This window comes from Sturnira hondurensis, unplaced genomic scaffold (assembly GCF_014824575.4).
Source record: "Sturnira hondurensis isolate 20B ecotype Veracruz unplaced genomic scaffold, ASM1482457v3 Scaffold0007865, whole genome shotgun sequence".
Taxonomy (NCBI): Eukaryota; Metazoa; Chordata; class Mammalia; order Chiroptera; family Phyllostomidae; genus Sturnira; species Sturnira hondurensis.
The window spans coordinates 12,205,940-12,222,493 of NW_028080496.1; the positions used below are offsets into that span (position 1 = coordinate 12,205,940).

The following is a 16,554-nucleotide window of genomic DNA, read 5'->3' on the forward strand; positions in this document are numbered from 1 at the left end:
GGAGGGGACCCCGATCGCCATGGCACCCCTGTACCTGGCTGAACCCGGACAGATGCGGGTGGGGTCGGGGTGGGCTTCCTTCCCTTCGGAAAGAGGCGCAGCTGGATTTTGAAGCAGCCTAGTGGGGGTTTACACAGTGACCAAAGGGTCAATCCCTCGCCTCTTAGGGGTGGCACCCATCACCACCTCCTGGGGGCCCTATGGGCGACAGTCCACGGTCGGAAGTGCCTTCAAAGGAAAAGTGTGAGCAGGCTGGCATCTTTGCTCATACAGGGGCAGTTCCAAGGAGCGAGTTCAGGACCTTGCTGTTTGGGCCCAAGGTGTCTTTGGAAAGCGCCCGTCACTGGAGCTGCCCGGCACCGGGGCGGTCGCTACACCTCACCGCGCCCTGCGAGGTAGGTTGTCCCGTGCCCGGCCCGCCGAAGCCCACGGCTTGGATGGCAGTGTGAGAGTCGCTCAAGGCGGGGGGGCGGGGGGGACCTGTGGGAGGAGGCTTTGCTTATGGAGATGGAGCCGTGCGGTATTCCTAACGGGCTTCAGGGACCACCAGAGTATCAGTGGGTTGCCACATGCTCCTCTCCTCCAGGGACCCAGGAGGGGAAGCAGGTGGCGCCCATAGCAGAGGGGCCGCCGCAGAAGCAAAGGATGAGCGCCTTTGCTTCTGAGTCCTGGGTGGTACCAAACGCACACGGGTGACCGCTGCATGGAAGAGGTCAGTCGCTGGGTTAGGGGGAGGGGGGGAAAAAGCATGTAAAACACTCCCTTCTAAAAACAAAGGGCTGCAAATTTCTTTATTTCGGAACAAAAATACTCTTGCAATGGCTATGAGTTTCCACGGAACGAGGCAGATGCCAGCACACCCACCGCCGACAGTATGACTTGTTTCCTATCCTTCTACTATACCTGAGTGGCGTCAGTGCCCAGGCACCAGCAGGAACGTTTGACCAAACACGCACACGGCACTGACACAGGGGTCGCCGGCCTTCCGGGTGACCAGGGCACGTAAAAAAAGACACCGACAGAATGGAAAGCAGTCCTTTCCCGGGTGAGCTGCCGGGCGTGCGCTCAGGGCCGGGCCCCGCGCGCCTCGCGCCGCCGCCGCAGCTCCTCGCGGTAGCAGTAGGAGCAGAAGTGCTCCGTCTCGGCGCGCCCGTAGAAGGCGCAGTTCTCGCGCAGGCAGCGCCGCTGCGCCGGGCCCGGCCCGCCGCGGCCACACTCACCGTTCCAGCGCGTGGCCGGCGCGTCGGCGTCGGCAAACTCCAAGCCATCGCGTGTGGCCCCAAAGCCGTTGGTATAGGTTTGGGACTTAGACTCGGCCGCGCCGGCTGCCCCTGCCACGCTTGCCAGGGCCCCAGGCACGGCGCGCGCCAGCGACTCCACCGTGTTGACCGTGCGCAGGGCGGCGGTGCGCGCCGGGCTGTAGCTCTGAGACGACAGCGAGCGATTCTGCTGCGGGTACGTGGCACACGGCCGCAGCGCGCCCACGGCCGGAGCGCAAGCCTCGTCCCGCGCGCCCGCCGTCTGCACATGGATGATACTCTGACGTGCCGGGGGGCTGCGCCCGGGGGCCGGTCCGCTGGCACAAGCTCGCCGAGCGCCCCCGCCGCCGGGGCCTGGGGAGGCTGAGCCGCCGGCTGCCGCCCGTGCCGCCCGCGTGCCCGCCGCCGGACCCGGGCTCGGGCGCTCCTTAAACTTGAGCACCAGCTGTGTGGGCGGCCCGGCTGGGGGGCCCGGCGAAGCGCGCTCGGAGCCGGGCGCGCCCTCGGCTTCCGGCCTGCGCGGCGGCCGCTTGGCTGTGGCTGCCGCGGCCGCGGCCGCGGCCGCACTGGCGGCATCGCGGCGCCGCTGCTCCTGCTCGGCGCTGAAGCGTTCCTGCGCGCTGGTCAAATAGTAGCCGATCATCTCCTCGTGGAACTGATGCCGGTGGCTGGTGAGCAGCAGGCCAGCGAAGATGAACTTGCGCTCGCCTTGCATGGCGGCACGTAGGATGTTGAGGCTCAGCTTCACGTCCGTGCTGTACTTCCAGGAGTCGCCCCGTGGCCCGCCGCCCTTGTCCGCCGGCGACGCGCCCACTGCCTTGTCCGTGGGCGATGGCGTGGTCTTCTCCGACGGCGACGTGCTCGCAGACGCGCCCGACTCCTCCTTGCTGCCCTTGCGCGACTTGGCCTTCTTGTCCTTGGGGCGCTCGGGCGCGTCGCCGTTCTTGCCGTTGGTGGAGTTGGCGCGGCCCATCTTGCCGTGTACCAGGCCTCCCAGGCCGCCCATGTTTTTCTTCAGCTTGATGCCCAGCGTCTTGCTGAAGCTGCCCAGCTTGTTGGCCACGGAGTCCGCGCGTGTCTTGTCCTTCTCCTTGCGCTGCTTCTCCTTGTCCTTGTCCTTGCCGCTCTTGCCGTTATTGCTGTTGGAGTTGCTGCACACCGAGTCGCGGTCCGAGTCCAGGGAGTCTGCCAGCGACTGCACATCCTCCCCCGCGGAGGCTGTGGGGGACTCTGGCTGCGCCAGAGGGGCCTGCGGGGGGGACAGGGAGGGCGGGGCAGGAGGGTCGTCAGAGAGGAGCCGTCCCCACCCAGGGCCCACTGCGAAGACACACCCTGCCCCGTGCTCCTCTGCCTCAGCTCTCTGCTGTCTCTCCCAGTCCCAGTGGCCTCTGGGGTGAACTCAGGCTGCTGGTAGCCTCAGCAGGCTGTGCTCCTGGCTTTTCTGGCTCCTGGGGGCGGGGCCCGGGAGAAGGGCCATCGCTCCCCACTTCACTTTTGCTGTCCCTCACAAAGCAGGTCTGAGAGAGGGCAGCCAGGTCGCAGAGAGCGAGGGTGGTGGAGCCGGTGCTCACCCCTCCCCTCCCATCCTGTCCGGGGCCTGGAGGTCTCACTGGAGGGTGGAAGGGGGCACTTAGTGCTGGTGGTGCCCACTAGGGGTGCAGGGAGCAAGGCGCCCTGGCCCAAGTGCCCGAGGGCTGGAAGAGCCCCACCTCTGACACCTGATGTCTCTGCAGAAGGGACCTGGGTCATAGCCCAAGGGCTGCTTGATTCTGAGTCTAGAGCTGCCGCCTTCACCCCCTCCTCCTGGGTGCTGGGGAGGAACGTCCACAGCTGGGAGCGGGGTGTGTGGAGACTGTGGGCACCTGCAGGGCAGGCACTGGCTGTCCCTTGCGCCACCAGTGCTGTGGGGCATGGGTACCGCCTCAACAGGTAAAGGCTGCAGTATGGAAGCGCTGGGTCTGACTCCGCCTTCAACACCGGTCCCACTTCACGGGCAAGTACACCCATGTCTGGGGAGGACCGGTGATTTCTAAGCTTCCACATTAAACAAAAAATGCTTTTCCCTGCGAATTCATCGCTGAGCGGACCAATCGGCTTCGCATCTGGAAGCAGGGGCGAGGTGGAGGGGCGCCGAGGGCCGCATGTGGCTCCTAACTAGCTGTTCCTCGAGGCCCGCGGGCGCCTCCCGGGCGCCGCACTCACCCGGGTCTCTGAGGGGATCCGGATCCACGTCACGTTCATGTAGCTGTGCAGGAGGTTCAGCTTGGCTTCCAGTGACAGGATGAGGCTGGCGAGAGAAGAAGTCGGTGAAACCCGCCCGCCCTCGGGCTCACCAGCTGTCCGGGGCGGCCGTGGGGTGGGGAGGGAAGGTGGGGAGGGGCTTACTGGGCCAGCCGGGCGTTGTCCTTGTCATCCTTCCCCCATCCCCAGTCCTTGCCGGGGTCCACCGCGAAGTGCAGGGGCAGCAGCTTGTGCTCCGAGTCCGTCAGGGGGATCACGGCTGGAACAGAGGAGTCCCCGTGCCAGGTGGCCCACGGCAATCCCCCCGTGCCCCCAGCAGCCCCGGGGCAGGAATTCCGAGACCGGGTGTCCCATGGTTAAGGAAAGCTACGGGGACCAGGCAACACCTGCACCAGGCGGAGCGTGGAGACCACAGAACCCCTGTGCCGGCTCCCTGGCTTTGCGGGGCAGCACGTGGCTCATAATTAATTCAGCTCCCCCTGGGCACACAGTGTCCCGACCTCCACGGGGATTGTTCATGTTGCGACTTGCCGCCCGTTTGTTTCCCAGTGGGCGTGTTTACTCCTCTCCTGGGGGCAGTCGGGAGCAAAAAGAACCCCTCACAGGAGTGTCAAACCCCCCACGCAGACCTGCAGGGGCCACTACTGAGGGAGATTTTGTGACTTATGGTGGATTTGGAGGGGAGAGTCGTGGCCATCCTTGGGACTCTACCAGAGGACTTGGGTCTGTCAGCAGATAGGAAAACGCGGTTCCTGCTTCTGCTCCTTCTGAGGAGAGACCCCAGTGGGCTCAGCACACTGTGTGAGGCTACCCAGCCCTGCCCCTTCCTCCCAGAGAAGGCCCCAGGCTGCCCATGCGCCTGGAGTGTGGTTTCACTCCCAGCTGCGTCAGTGCCATGGGGGGCTGCCCACAGCGAGCTCCCCCTGGGGGTGGGCCCAGGGTCCCCCGCCTGCAGGGGGCTCAAGTGCTGTGCAGGCCCAGGATGAGCCAGGGGGACACGTCACTGAGTGTCAGGGAGCAAGGAGCTAGTGCCCCGAAGGGTGAAGAGCAGCAGGCTGGGGGAGGTGGGGGCTTGAGTGGAGGTGATAGGCATGTGGAGACCTCAGTGAGAGAGACCAGGTGGGGGCAGGGAGGGGGAGGCACGTATTCTTCACAAACCCTCCAGAGTGGCACCGAAGCTGGGGCCAGTGTTGACCCCCCAAGAAAGGTTGGGGTGGAGTGGGGTGCCTGCAGCTTTGCCTGGGGTCTGCGAGGAGCTTCGAAGCAGCTGCGGGACCCAGTGAGGGTCCCTGGTGACACATGCACTCCTGTCTCAGGGAGCAGGGACCGCCACCAGAGCAGGAAGTGGGGCAGACAGATCCCCCCACCCTGCTGCCGGCCCCCCTCGGAGCGGCCTGGCCAGCAGCTGGGGCCCGGCCAGCTGCGGCTCCGGCTGGAGAGGGCTTCCTGGCTCCTAGTTCATGTCTGTCTGCCTGGTGGGGCCCAGGCCGCAGGGGGCCCGCCCAGTGCAGGCACAAAGCCAGGGCGCCCTCGCGGGGTGCAGCCGGTCCTGCAGGGGCCTCCGCCCAGCTCTAGCTCTGCTGCCCCACCTGCCTGGGAGGCAGATGCAGCCGCCCCCCCCACCCCCCCCCACCCCAGAAGGGGAGCAGGCTGTTCCTCCCTCGCCCTGCTTTGGGGCAAAGCACCGTACCAGTCGGCCCCTCCCCTGGGCCAGGCACGTGGTGCTCGCTTCCTGCAGGCTGCTTTCCTTTGGCACCAGGAGCCTGTGGGGCCCGGGAGTCCCCATGCTCCACTCCTGCCCCCAGCCTGCCTCCTCCTCCTCCTCACTCCCCTCCCGGAAGGGGCTGGCCCTGAGCCAGGGGCCGCTCCTCCTCCCTTGAGTGGGGGCAAGAACAAAGGCAAACAAACAGAATGGAAGTCGGAACGCCCCTTCAGTTCCCATCAGATTGATTCAATGCTGCCCTCTGGTGTTGCTGAGGAGGAAATGCGAGCGTGGGTCGCCCGTACCCGCCACGCCCCCACCCATGAAAAGGAAACAGCTTTGCTTGGGTCTTCCCGGTTCAGTCCAGCTGGACCGGGCAGAACGGAGCTCTGGCTGGGAGGCCAGGGGCGGCTCGGGCTGCCTTGATCTGGCGGCCGACACACGGCCGCCCTTCGTGGGCGGAGCCTGCAGGCTGGCTTCAACTGACCTCCCAGGAAATAGTCTGTGGCTCCACGCAACACCATATCGGGTGTGTGGGTGTGTGGGTGCATTGCTCCCCACCCTCAGGCGGGGCTGAGGACCATTGAGGTCCCCTCCCCGGGCACTCACTAGGGCAGCTCAGCTCCCAGAAGCCTTGGCAAAGGCCCTGATGCCCCCACCCCCTAGACGGCCAGACCAGTGTCTAGGAAAAGGACCCAAGGACCACATATATTGTAAGCAAACATCCCTCCTGGTTCTTAAAAGCAGGGAAATCTGGAAAGGGTTGTTCTAGAACAATAATCTGTTCAAAGCGGTTTCTGTGGGGGCAACCTGGGCAGTTTGGGCCTCGCTGTCCAGCCCCTTGCCCGGGGAGAGGTTGGCAGCCCCAGCATGGAGGGCAGAAGAGGAGCCTAGATGCCTCCTGGGCACGCTGTGCCATGTGGTTAGGGGTGGGTGGCCTCCCCCTCCCGGCTTCATGTGCCTGCTGAGGATGGCAGAGGTGGGCTCCTGACCCTTCCCTTGGAGATGAACCCCTCAGTCTTGCCTCCCTACCATGGCCTCCTGGGCTGCCCTTCCCCAAGCAGAAGATCGGATTCACCTAAAGGTCCAGACCCTGACAACCTAGTGGGGCCGCCCCAGCCTCTCAGCCTGGTTCTCAGGGAGGGGAAGGCCAGGTGCAGAGGGAGGCAAGCAAGAGAGATGCCCTGGGGCTAAAGGTAGGCGTTCTCTCTGCAGAGGGGGCTGCTGCCACTGGTGCTGAGGGCTGGGGCCACAGGATACATTAGGGAGGCTTCCAGAACAGTCCTTCTGGCAAGCAAGAGCAGCCATTGCGTGCCTCTGCCTCTCCCATCACACACCCGCTCTTCCCAACAGGAAACCCCGCCTCCCCGTGAGAGGTGAGGCCATGGCTCGCCCTCTGCTGGCAAAACTTGGGCACAGCAAATGCCTTTCTAAATATGATCGCAAACATTTTAGTTTAAGTAAAGCTGGACAATCTTATATTGGTAATATTAGTTTCATTTTTTTAGGGGGGGGAAGGGAGGAGAGAGAAACATTGCTCCATTGTTTCGGATTGAACTTGCAACCTAGGCATGTGCCCTGAGCAGGAATCAAACAGGCAACCTTTCAGTTTACGGGACAACACTCCAACCAGTTCAGCCACACCAGCCAGAGCTCTTTTTTTTTGAAAGACTCCTGTCTTTTAACCAGGAAAAATACAGGCCCATCTGAAACTACTCTGGACATATTTCAAATGCTCATTTTCCAGACAAGAGTGGAGATTTCTGGTTTCTGCTTGGGATGTGACAGGCTGGGAGAGCCCTGAACTATCGTTACAACAACCAGCAGAAGCCACATGACCTGCACATGTACGAGTCCCCAGTGATCCTCGGAGCGCTGACATCACAGGGCAACCAGCCGGCCTGCATTCTAAGGAACGAGGCAGCTCCGAGGAGAGATGGACATGACCTCAATTGGGGCAGGCTCAGTGGGGCGCCAGTGAGAAGAACTCGGCTCAAATTGTTACCAAATTGGCAAAAAATGAGAGTCGCCCAGTGAGAGGACACAGAACCAGACAGACTGCTACCAGGAGAAACTCAGGGTTAATTTTAAGTGCCAATTTGCCCGGCCTAAGGGACGCCCAGGTAGCTGGTTGCCTGGAGGGACCATCCCGAGGACTATTACTTTATAATTAAGCGATGAGGTCCTGGAGCATGTCAAATGAGAAGTGACCCCACGGGGTCACTGGGCAGTGACCCTCACTGGGCAGGCAGGAAGGAAAGGGACAGATGGGGGGGCAGGGAGGGGTGAGGGGAATGAGGAGGGAGGGCTCTGCACCCAGGTAGTAGGTACTGCTGCGCCTGATGACAGACAGACAGGCTGGGAGGTCACAGGGCGCCCGCTTGCTCAGCCACAGGGCCACACACCCTCAGCAGCCCTGTGCAGGCTCAGCCCCGCTCTGCCCCTGGTCCCAGTGTCTGGACATCACGGACGCCTCCACAATGACGTCTAAACTGCTTCTCTGTTGCCTGTCTGTTCTTCCGAACTGGCATAATCGCTCCCCTCGCGAATGGAGCTCATGCCTACCTGGGGTGGCGCATCCTACCTGGTGCAGGGGTGCCCTGCGTCCCTCTCACGGGGGTAACCCCCCCCCCCCCCAAGGCAGGGATGCTGACATCTTTGGGTTCCTCAAACCTGGACGCAAAGGTGTCGAACACACAATCGCCTAGCCGATCCTTGCCCCCCCCCCCCACGAACATTGTTATTTTCAGCGACGACCTGTACGCACGTCTATGGTAGTTTCCTGCACGACTGGTCACTGCTGAGTGCGCGTGCGCACGGCGCGCTTCCCGGGGAGGCTCGGAATCCACCCGCCGCGCCTGCTGTGCCCACCTTGCCCCCGAGCACCGTCCAATTCCAGCTGCGGAGGCGGCCGTCCTACCTTGTTCTCTTTGCTGGTCTCTCTGCTCCATGGACACGAGGGCGGAGAAGTGCGCTTGGTCATAGGCAAGAACCAGAGGCGAGCAGTGGCACCTGTTGGGGGGCACCTCCAACGGCAGGTAAATTCCACCGAATGGGATGGGTGCGAAGGCTGAGGACACAAACAAGGGCAAGGCGTGTGGAGCTGGAGGGGCGAGGCGGGCCCTTCCTCTCAGGCCCGATGGCGGGGAGCTTCAGCTTCCTGTCTGTCTGGCGGGAGGGCAGTGGCCACCCCAGGGTTGGGGGAGGGGGTGCAGGCTGTGGCAAGGGCTGAGGGAGAGGCCCAGGTGAAGGGGCTGTGGAAGTGGGTGCTGGGGGCAGCCTTTCCTGCCCTTTCCAGTGCTGCCCGCTGACTGCTTGCTTTATGTCTCTCTCTTTTCTCATTAACGCAGGACAGCCAGTGGGGTGGGAGGGGCAGGGAGAGGATGAGGGCCCTGGGACCAGGCCTGCAGTAGCTGGACCGGTAGTGATGCAGGTGGGGAGCAGGAGCACCCCAGGTTTAGTCACTGCCCTCACTGGGCCAGGTGTGACCTGCTGGCCACATGCTGGGTGAACCAACGGCCCAGAGCCTGTTCTCTGGGAGGGGACGGGAGCATGTGACATGGTAGAGAAATGGGGAGCAATGACCAGATCCTGGTCCACGCAGAGCAAGGCCACTGGCCTGCTGGGCGCTCCACCCTGCCTGCCCATCTCCCTTGGCGGGGACGCTGCGCTTTCGTCTGTTTCACCCTGTGCAAACTCACCTTCCCCGCCCGAGTCCCTCAGCATCGTATCCGCCACCACCACGATGGGCCTTCTCAGGATGTGGGCCAGCACAAAGACGTGGAACTCTTCCAGGCTCTCGTACACGGGGTCCTCAGGGTTGTCCGCGCTGCGGGCAGGGCAGAGCAGAGCAACGGGGCGCTGTCACTGGGCTGCTTGAAAGGGGTCAGGGGTTGAGGACAGGACACCTTCCTCCATGGGCCCTGGCCAGCATGGCCCCGCCCCTGAGGCCGTCTGCCCCCCGACACCCCTGCTGGGGGGTGGGCTCAGCAGATAGGCTCCTGCTGGAGGTGGAGGCAGCTCGCTTGGAGCGAGCAGACTGCGGGGGGGGCGGCTCCCTGGGGTGATGATAGGATGCAGCAGGGGCTGGAGGCAGGGAGGTTTCCCTTTGGTCCTAGCACTTCTTCCGAAGCCTCACCTGTGCAGGCACTGGTAAGCCGGGGCGTACCCGACAGGCCGGTGGGGACCCTGGCCACCAGAGTCTGAGGGGCTAACCTCGCCTGTGGGGGAGGGCGGCTGGGAGGCCGCCTGGATTTCAGTCCCCAGAGCCGGAGGGCAGGGTCGCAGCTGACTGTCCACCCCAGGCTGCTCGGACAGACAGTCCCCAGCCTGTGCCTTTGTAGGAGTCCCCGGCTCCAGGAAAGAGCAGGCTCCAGGGGCTGCTGTCATCGTGACGCTGTGACAAGTGGGCAGAGGGCTGCAGCCTTGGTGTCCCCCGACGACCAGGCACCCCAAAGGGAAGGAGACATCGAGAGGCGAGAGGAAGCCCATGCTCACAGCTAGCTCGGGTTCTCTGTGCACCCAAAGTGCCAGCCTGGGTGGCACCGGGCTTTCTCCTGGGCGCTCTGCTGTGTGGCAAGGTTACCCAGAATGAACTGACAGAGGTCCCTGAGGCAGCAGATGTGGCCCTGCTGGAGAGTACATGGTGGGGTGATGTGGGGCCACAGCCCTGCACACACAGCCTGAGGCCAAGGACTTGAATTCCTTGGAACATAGGCCCGAGAGCCGGCCAGGCTGCAGCTGTCCTCGGGTACCCATTGTTTCTGGGGGCTCCTCGGTGTCAGAACCCCTGCTCTCCTGCGGTCGGCTGAGGCTTTATCCAGGGGCGACAACTTGGGCCTCAGCTTCAAAAAGTATAAACTAGCCCTGGCTGGGCAGCTCAGCTGGTTAGAGCATCGTCCTGATATGCCAAGGTTGTAGGTTCGATCCCTGGTCAGGGCACTTAGAAGAATCCACCAATGAATGCCTCAGTGAGTGGAACAGCAAAGCGATGCTGCTCCCTTTCTCAATTTCTGTCTCTTCCCCCCACTTGCTCTCTAAAAATCAATAAAATAAAAATAAAAAGTCCGACCCAAATGCCCCGTGGCCGCCCTCTGGCCGCACCCATTCCGGCACCGGGGCATTGCAGCCGAGTCGGCAGAGACGAGCCACTGCCCACGTGAGCTGTTGGCCACACCGGCACCACGGCAACCCCCCTCTGCCAGGAATGCCCCTGGCGTGCCGGAGCCCATGCGGGAGACGCTGGGCTCGCCGCACCAGCTTTTGCTCTCACGGCGCCTTCTCGGAGCCAGACATGAGATATTTAGTCAGGAAAACCCTGAAACTGGGGCAGCCTGAGGTGTCAGAGCCGGGTGAGTGGGCAGGGCCTGGCTGCGTCCTGGGTGCCCTCTCCTCCACCGCCCTCGATGTGGTGTGACGAGGTCTGAGGAACAGGGCGGGCAGCAAGTGGAGCTTGGGGTGACAGGTGGCATGTGGGGCGGCGCGCACTCCCCAAGTGTCTAGAGGGCGTCTGGCCAGGGCCCACAACCCTCCCCTACATCCCTGAGTCGAGTTTACCACCAGGAAGCCAGGGTTTCTGTGTCCCTGATTTCGGGGACCCACATTCTCCCCAACATCACTCCCGAGGGGGCGGGGCGGCACTCACCCCCCGCTCGTGCCACTGTTCTTGCTGAAGTGGGTGCGCGGCTCGCTGGAGGCCAGCTTCAGCAGCTCCGTCCACTCCCTCTCCCACTCCTCCTCCGTGTACACCAGCCCTGACTGGCACAGGGGACACGGGGTCAGGCGGGGCCCTGCACCCTCCCTGGCTGAGTCGGCCTCCTGGTGACCTAGTGGGACCCAGTGCGAGCTCCCCTGGGACCCAGGCTGGGCATGCCCATCAGTGGCCACCAACTGTCCCCTGTTTGCTATGGACGATATTTTGCTGAGGCCTCAATTTCTGACTTCAATGCTGTTGGGCGTCCACCCGGCACTGAGGGTCATTCCCAGGGGCAACCCATACAGCAGCAGGCCGGGCCAACCTTTAAGAAGGCTACAGGACTCCCGTCAGACAGCCAGCAGATCCTCCTTCCAGGGACAGCAGCGTGCCCATGTTCATGTGGTCAGGACGACTGGGCTTCTCTGACTGAGCGCACGTGGGGCTGGGGCCACACCCCCCTGTGGCTGCACCTGACCTCCATGCCGCCTCCAGTGGGGACCTGACATGGGTGACCTTTGGGGGTGAACGTGATGGGTTTTTGCAAGCAGGCGTGGTGAGCGGACACAGGGTCAATGTGTGCTGGGGCTTGAGCTCTTCCACCTGACCTCCCTGACGAACTTGGCCTTGGGGCGGGGCTCTGTCCGGACTTCCCCAGGGGCCCCAGCCTGGGCGTGCAGGCAGGCACCCACCTCCTTGTTCTGCTGCGCTTGCTGCCACCTCCACCTCCGCTTCAGGGCCTCCCTCTCGGCCCCCGTCCGCATCATGGTGTAGAGAGCCTTCCGCAACACCAGGTCCCGGTCGTGGAAGCCCCACATCCCTGCGGTGGGAGCAGAGATGGGACTGAGGGGGAGGGGCGGGCGGGAGGCGACTCAAGCCGCCTGGCCTTTCCAGCGGACCTTCCACGCCTGTCTGCACAAGGCTCACTCCTCGGCCACCACAGTTTCCAGGCCCAGCCAGCAGCTCCCCTCCGCCCTTGTCTGATGTTCCCTGTCCACACAAGCAGGGTAATGAAGGAGCATGTCCCCTTCTTAGCGAAACAAAGGCGAGTGACATCGGGCGATGCCCCTCCTGGACCCTTGGCCAGACACTCTCCGTCCCTCAGGTTTGCTTTGAGGGGCTTAACGTTCACTGTGCAAGTCTGGGTTAGAGACACAGATAGCCTGTGAGGACAGGTGGGTGACACGGCTTGTGCAGGACCCCGAGCTGGGTTCATAGTCAGACCTCGGCTCCATCTGGGGTCAGCCTGCAGCCCCGCTGGGTCTCAGTCTCCAAAGGAGCAGAGCATATGCCCCCACACAATGTGGGCCTGGGAGGCACCCTGCATCCCTGGAGGGGCAGGTGATGGGGACACACCAGACCAGACCACAGCGGCCCGTGGCCTCCGCGCTGCTGGTGGGGACAGAGCCTCCACATGCCACAGCTCCTGAAGAACAAAGGCATGTGCCCACCTGGGACTCTGCAGCAAGGCTGTGGGTGGACACAGAGGGGACATTACTCGTTTATGTTCTTTCCCCAGGTTTTCTGCGGGACAAAGGGAAACGGGTCCCCTAGCAGGGGAATATTAATACGTTATGATGAAATACCACGTGTTTTTGAACAATAAGAGCATGGAAAATTCACAATGGAATTTTAAGGGGAAAATGTGGTTCCAAGCTGGGAACACAGAATGATCGTAATTCCACTGGAAAGATGGAAAGGAGATTAGAAGGCAATAGACCAACATGGTAATTGGCCACTGCCGAGTGGTGGGGGTGCTGATTTTTGTGTTTTATTTGTTTTTTCCCACGGTGCATGTGGAATCCTTTTACAGTAGCAGCAGGTAGATAGAGATGGGTCAGTTCTGAATGGAAACTGAGCAGGTAGGCAGTGCCTTAGTCTCCCCAGAGTGCTGCCCCCTGGAAGCCCAGGGAATGTGGGCTGCTCCCCGGTCCTGGTCCTGGGGTCCCTGCTCCTCTGAGCCTCCCACAGCCCTTCCAGACCCCACATGTCACCCTCAGTCTCCTCAGGTGTCATCTCAGTCCTCCTGCTGCTGAAGAGGCCTCTCTACAGGTGATGGGAGGTCTGGGGCCTGCCCTTGCTCAGAGCCACAGCAGTGACCATGGTTACCTGGGCAGGTGACTCTGACCAACAGGGACCCTCTTCCTGTCTGAGGGCCCCTGTCCCCGGACAGCGAGACCCGGCACTTCAGGACTGATGGGTGCAACGGGCCCTGACGCCAGCATCCCTGGCACAACCAACCCTGCTTGTCAATACTGACTGGCCCTTATGCATGTACGGCTGGGCCTGCAAGGGACCCCTGAGCTTCCCACCAGTGCGTGCACCCGTTGGTGTGGTTCCTGGTGACCCAGAAGGTCACACTTCTGCTAGAAGAGTCTGCCAACCTCCCCACCGTCTACTCTGACAGTGCAGATTATCCTGCAGCGCCTTTGTCTGTCTGTCTCTGAGTCCAAGTGCATCGACTGCAGTTGGTATAATAGCCCAAACCTATCCAATTTCATGTGCTGCTCCCCAAATTTCCTGCATGAGCCAGATGGAGCTCAGGCCTGCCTCCATGTGCCCGTGAATTCCTGCCTATGTGGCCTCCCTGCTTGTAATGCCCTTGTTTATACTCTTCCAAGCTCTTCAAGTCTCAGTAAAAAAAACAAAAACAAAAACAAGAAAAGCACCTCCTCCAGGAAGTCCCCTTGGATTTCTCTAGATCACCATTGCTATTCCCCATCCCTGCAGCCCCACCCAGGCCTCCTTCTGTCATAACAGGTCTTTTCTCATGTGTTTTCTATGCCCACCCCCTCCCCCAAGCCTGCCAGTTACTTGACAAGGAGAGCTGGGATTGCTGGGAACTCTTCTGTATGACAGTGAAGTGCGTGGCTCTACTCGGCATGCGTCTGTCCTTTCCCGATGCCCAGAGCAGGCCTGGAGCATGGCCACCCTCCGTCTGCGCTGCGGAGCTTACCCAGTGAGGCAGCGTGGAGAAGGCAGTTCCCGTCCCCTGTTGTGGCCAGAGGGAGAAGCCGCTTGCAGCTTGTGCACACGGCAGACCACCAGTTCAGGCGACCTGGAACGGAAGGTCACTTCAGAGCAGAGTCCCCCAGCAGGCGAGGCTGCCGTGGGTTTGTGAAGTCAGCAGGAGCATCCGCGGGCGACTCTCTGGGGGCCGTTTGGGGACCTCAGTGGGAAGGTAGAGCATTATGGCTACTTCTTCTTAAACACCGTGGAGGCTTTCTTTTCTTTCCAAGAAACCAGATGGTCAAATCCTCTCGTCAATTAGCAAGAGGATTAAACAACTCAACCCTGGAGCCTTCTCTCCTTGGAGCTGGGGATATACTTTACACAAAATGTAAAATTTCTCTTGTGTAAGCTCCTTCCACACAGTTCCTCCTCCTGAAAGTTAGTTTTTCCTTGAATCACGCTTCTTTGTTGATGCCCATATACCTTTGAAAATATGATTTGCGTTAAATTTCATACATCCAACCGTTACAGCTACTTAGGTAGAGTTGGGATAAATTTCATTCACATGTCTTGGGACTGCCATTTCTGGGAAGACAGACATATTTTCCCCTATTCTCTCAACCATGCACAACGAAAAACCTCAGGCAGTGTGTACAAAAGGGTGTAGGAGACTGAACAGTGGAGAGAAGTCAGCCGGGGTTGGGACCTTGGGGCCTGAGCAATTTGTTGATGGCATGCTCCCTGGAGGTTCTTTTCTTGCTGCTTCTTTTAAAATATTTTTATTTATTTATTTTTTAGAGAGAGGGGAAGGGAGGGAGAAAGAGAGGGAGAGAGACATCGATGTGAGAGAGAAACACCAATCAGTTGCCTCTTGGCACCCAACCCGGCCCTGGCCTGCAACCCAGGCGTGTGCCCTGACTGGGAATTGAACCAGTGACTTTTTGCTTGGTGGAACGATGCGCCAACCCACCGAGCCACACTGGTCAGGGCTGGAGTTTCTTTTTGCTGCACAAATCTCAGGCCAGATACTGCAGAAGCTAGAAACCCCTAAATGCCAACGAGGGCAGACAAACAGAACGCCAGGAAAGGGGCAGCCTAGCCAGACAGTGATGGCTTACACGGAACCTGCTTCATTCCGGCCAAACAGCACAGAAAAAGATGGAACCCTGTCGCCACTCCTGCAAAGGCCCAGTGGGGACTGGAGACTTCTGTCCTTGCCAGGCTGCAAGGAGTCACTCCCCGCCTGGGCCCCCTCTGCTACGTGGTATCAGTGGGGCTGAGGGCAGAGCCAGGCCTGTTCGAAGGAGAGTGCATCAGGCCGGTCTGATGGTGATGAGGCCACGCCCCCCCACCCAGAAGTGCCAAGAAGCCCATCATCCCCAACCTGTGTCTGCAGGTGGAGTGGGAAACCCATCACTGCTCCCCTCTGGCAGGTACCGGCCAGTGCCCCCGCCCCCTGCACCTGACAGCCAGCTGTCAGAGAAGGCCTGCCACAACGTAAGATTTAAGTCAGATCCAGAGTCTTATAACTTAACACCAAGCAAATGTCACCCCTCTGTCATAGTCGCTTCGGCTTGTTCCTTTCCATGTAACCCCTCCCCCCTCCAAAAAAACTAGAGATCAAGTTGAAATTCCCTTTCAGTGCCCCCTCCCCAGAGAGGCGCCCTCAGGAATTTGGTAGCTTTCCCATCATGCAACGTGGAGACGGAGGAATTGTTTATACCATTAAGTGCTGAAGACCAAGGGTTGTGCAAAGGGCTTGTTCCTATGCCTCTGTCTCTACACTGACCCCGTGTGATTCCCTGCTCTTCCCTGTTCCTCCCAGAAAACCAGAAAAAAAGGCCCCGAGAATGAGCGATGTGGGGCACTGGAACCAGGGATCCCTCTCCCCTCTGCATATAGTTTAGACTCTCAAAAGCTACTCCCTAAGAGCGAGGAGTTGAAATCATTTTTGTATTGGCAAAGAAATTGGAAGGGAAACTGGATTCTTCTAGACTGGGCTTAGCAGAGAAATAAAAACCAGAAACAAATTCTACCAGAGCCCTGACCAGTGTCGTTCAGTGGATTGCACGCCAGCCTGTAAACCACAGGGTCACTGGTTCGATTCCCAGTCAGGGCACATGCCTGGGTTGCAGGCCAGGTCCCCAGTAGGGGGCGCAGGAGAGGCAACCACACATTGATATTTCTCTTCCTCCCTTTCTCCTTCCCTTTCCCTCTCTCTAAAAATAAAATAAACTCTTTTAAAAAATAGAGTAAAATCAGCAGGACTCATCCAAGGAAACTGTAAAAGGTGAACTTCAAACAGAAGGAGGGTCTGATGTACAAGGAGAAATGAGGAGAAACAATACTGGTAAATATGTGGGTACATCTCTATGAACATAGTCTATTAAACAGTAATAATGTCTGGTTTAATTGAAAGTACAGGACTAAAATGAATGATGACATAAATCAGGGGGGAAAGGCGAATGAAATCAAATAGGTCCCTGTGTTGTCTGGGTGTAGGCTGAGGTATTGATTAATTTGAAATGTGTTTCATATGCATTTTCCATTCTGTGGGGGGGACCTCTCAGAAATGGAAAGAGTGTATGACTTTCAAACAGTAAAGAAGTGATTAAAAAATATCCACTTGCCTTAACAGCCAGTTTGTAAGGGGAGAAACGCCCCGCCCCCCATCGAAGCCCCACAGTGGTTACATTGAGAAAAGAAAT

The 16,554-nt window shown here is 60.2% G+C and overlaps 1 protein-coding gene across 1 annotated transcript in view; it reads right to left on the reverse strand.

The window, feature by feature from the left end:
* Window positions 1-753: 753 nt before the first annotated feature.
* Window positions 754-16,554, reverse strand: part of OTUD7A (OTU deubiquitinase 7A) — a 29,227-nt gene continuing 13,426 nt past the window's right edge. The window contains exons 5-12 of the mRNA XM_037053793.1: window positions 13,851-13,952; window positions 11,587-11,714; window positions 10,847-10,959; window positions 8,904-9,031; window positions 8,123-8,272; window positions 3,645-3,759; window positions 3,462-3,546; window positions 754-2,508 (exon numbers count right to left, since the gene is read on the reverse strand). Of these exons, the coding sequence (XP_036909688.1) occupies window positions 1,066-2,508; window positions 3,462-3,546; window positions 3,645-3,759; window positions 8,123-8,272; window positions 8,904-9,031; window positions 10,847-10,959; window positions 11,587-11,714; window positions 13,851-13,952 (2,264 nt within the window). The 3' untranslated portion in view covers window positions 754-1,065. The remainder of the gene's footprint in view (window positions 2,509-3,461; window positions 3,547-3,644; window positions 3,760-8,122; window positions 8,273-8,903; window positions 9,032-10,846; window positions 10,960-11,586; window positions 11,715-13,850; window positions 13,953-16,554) is intronic.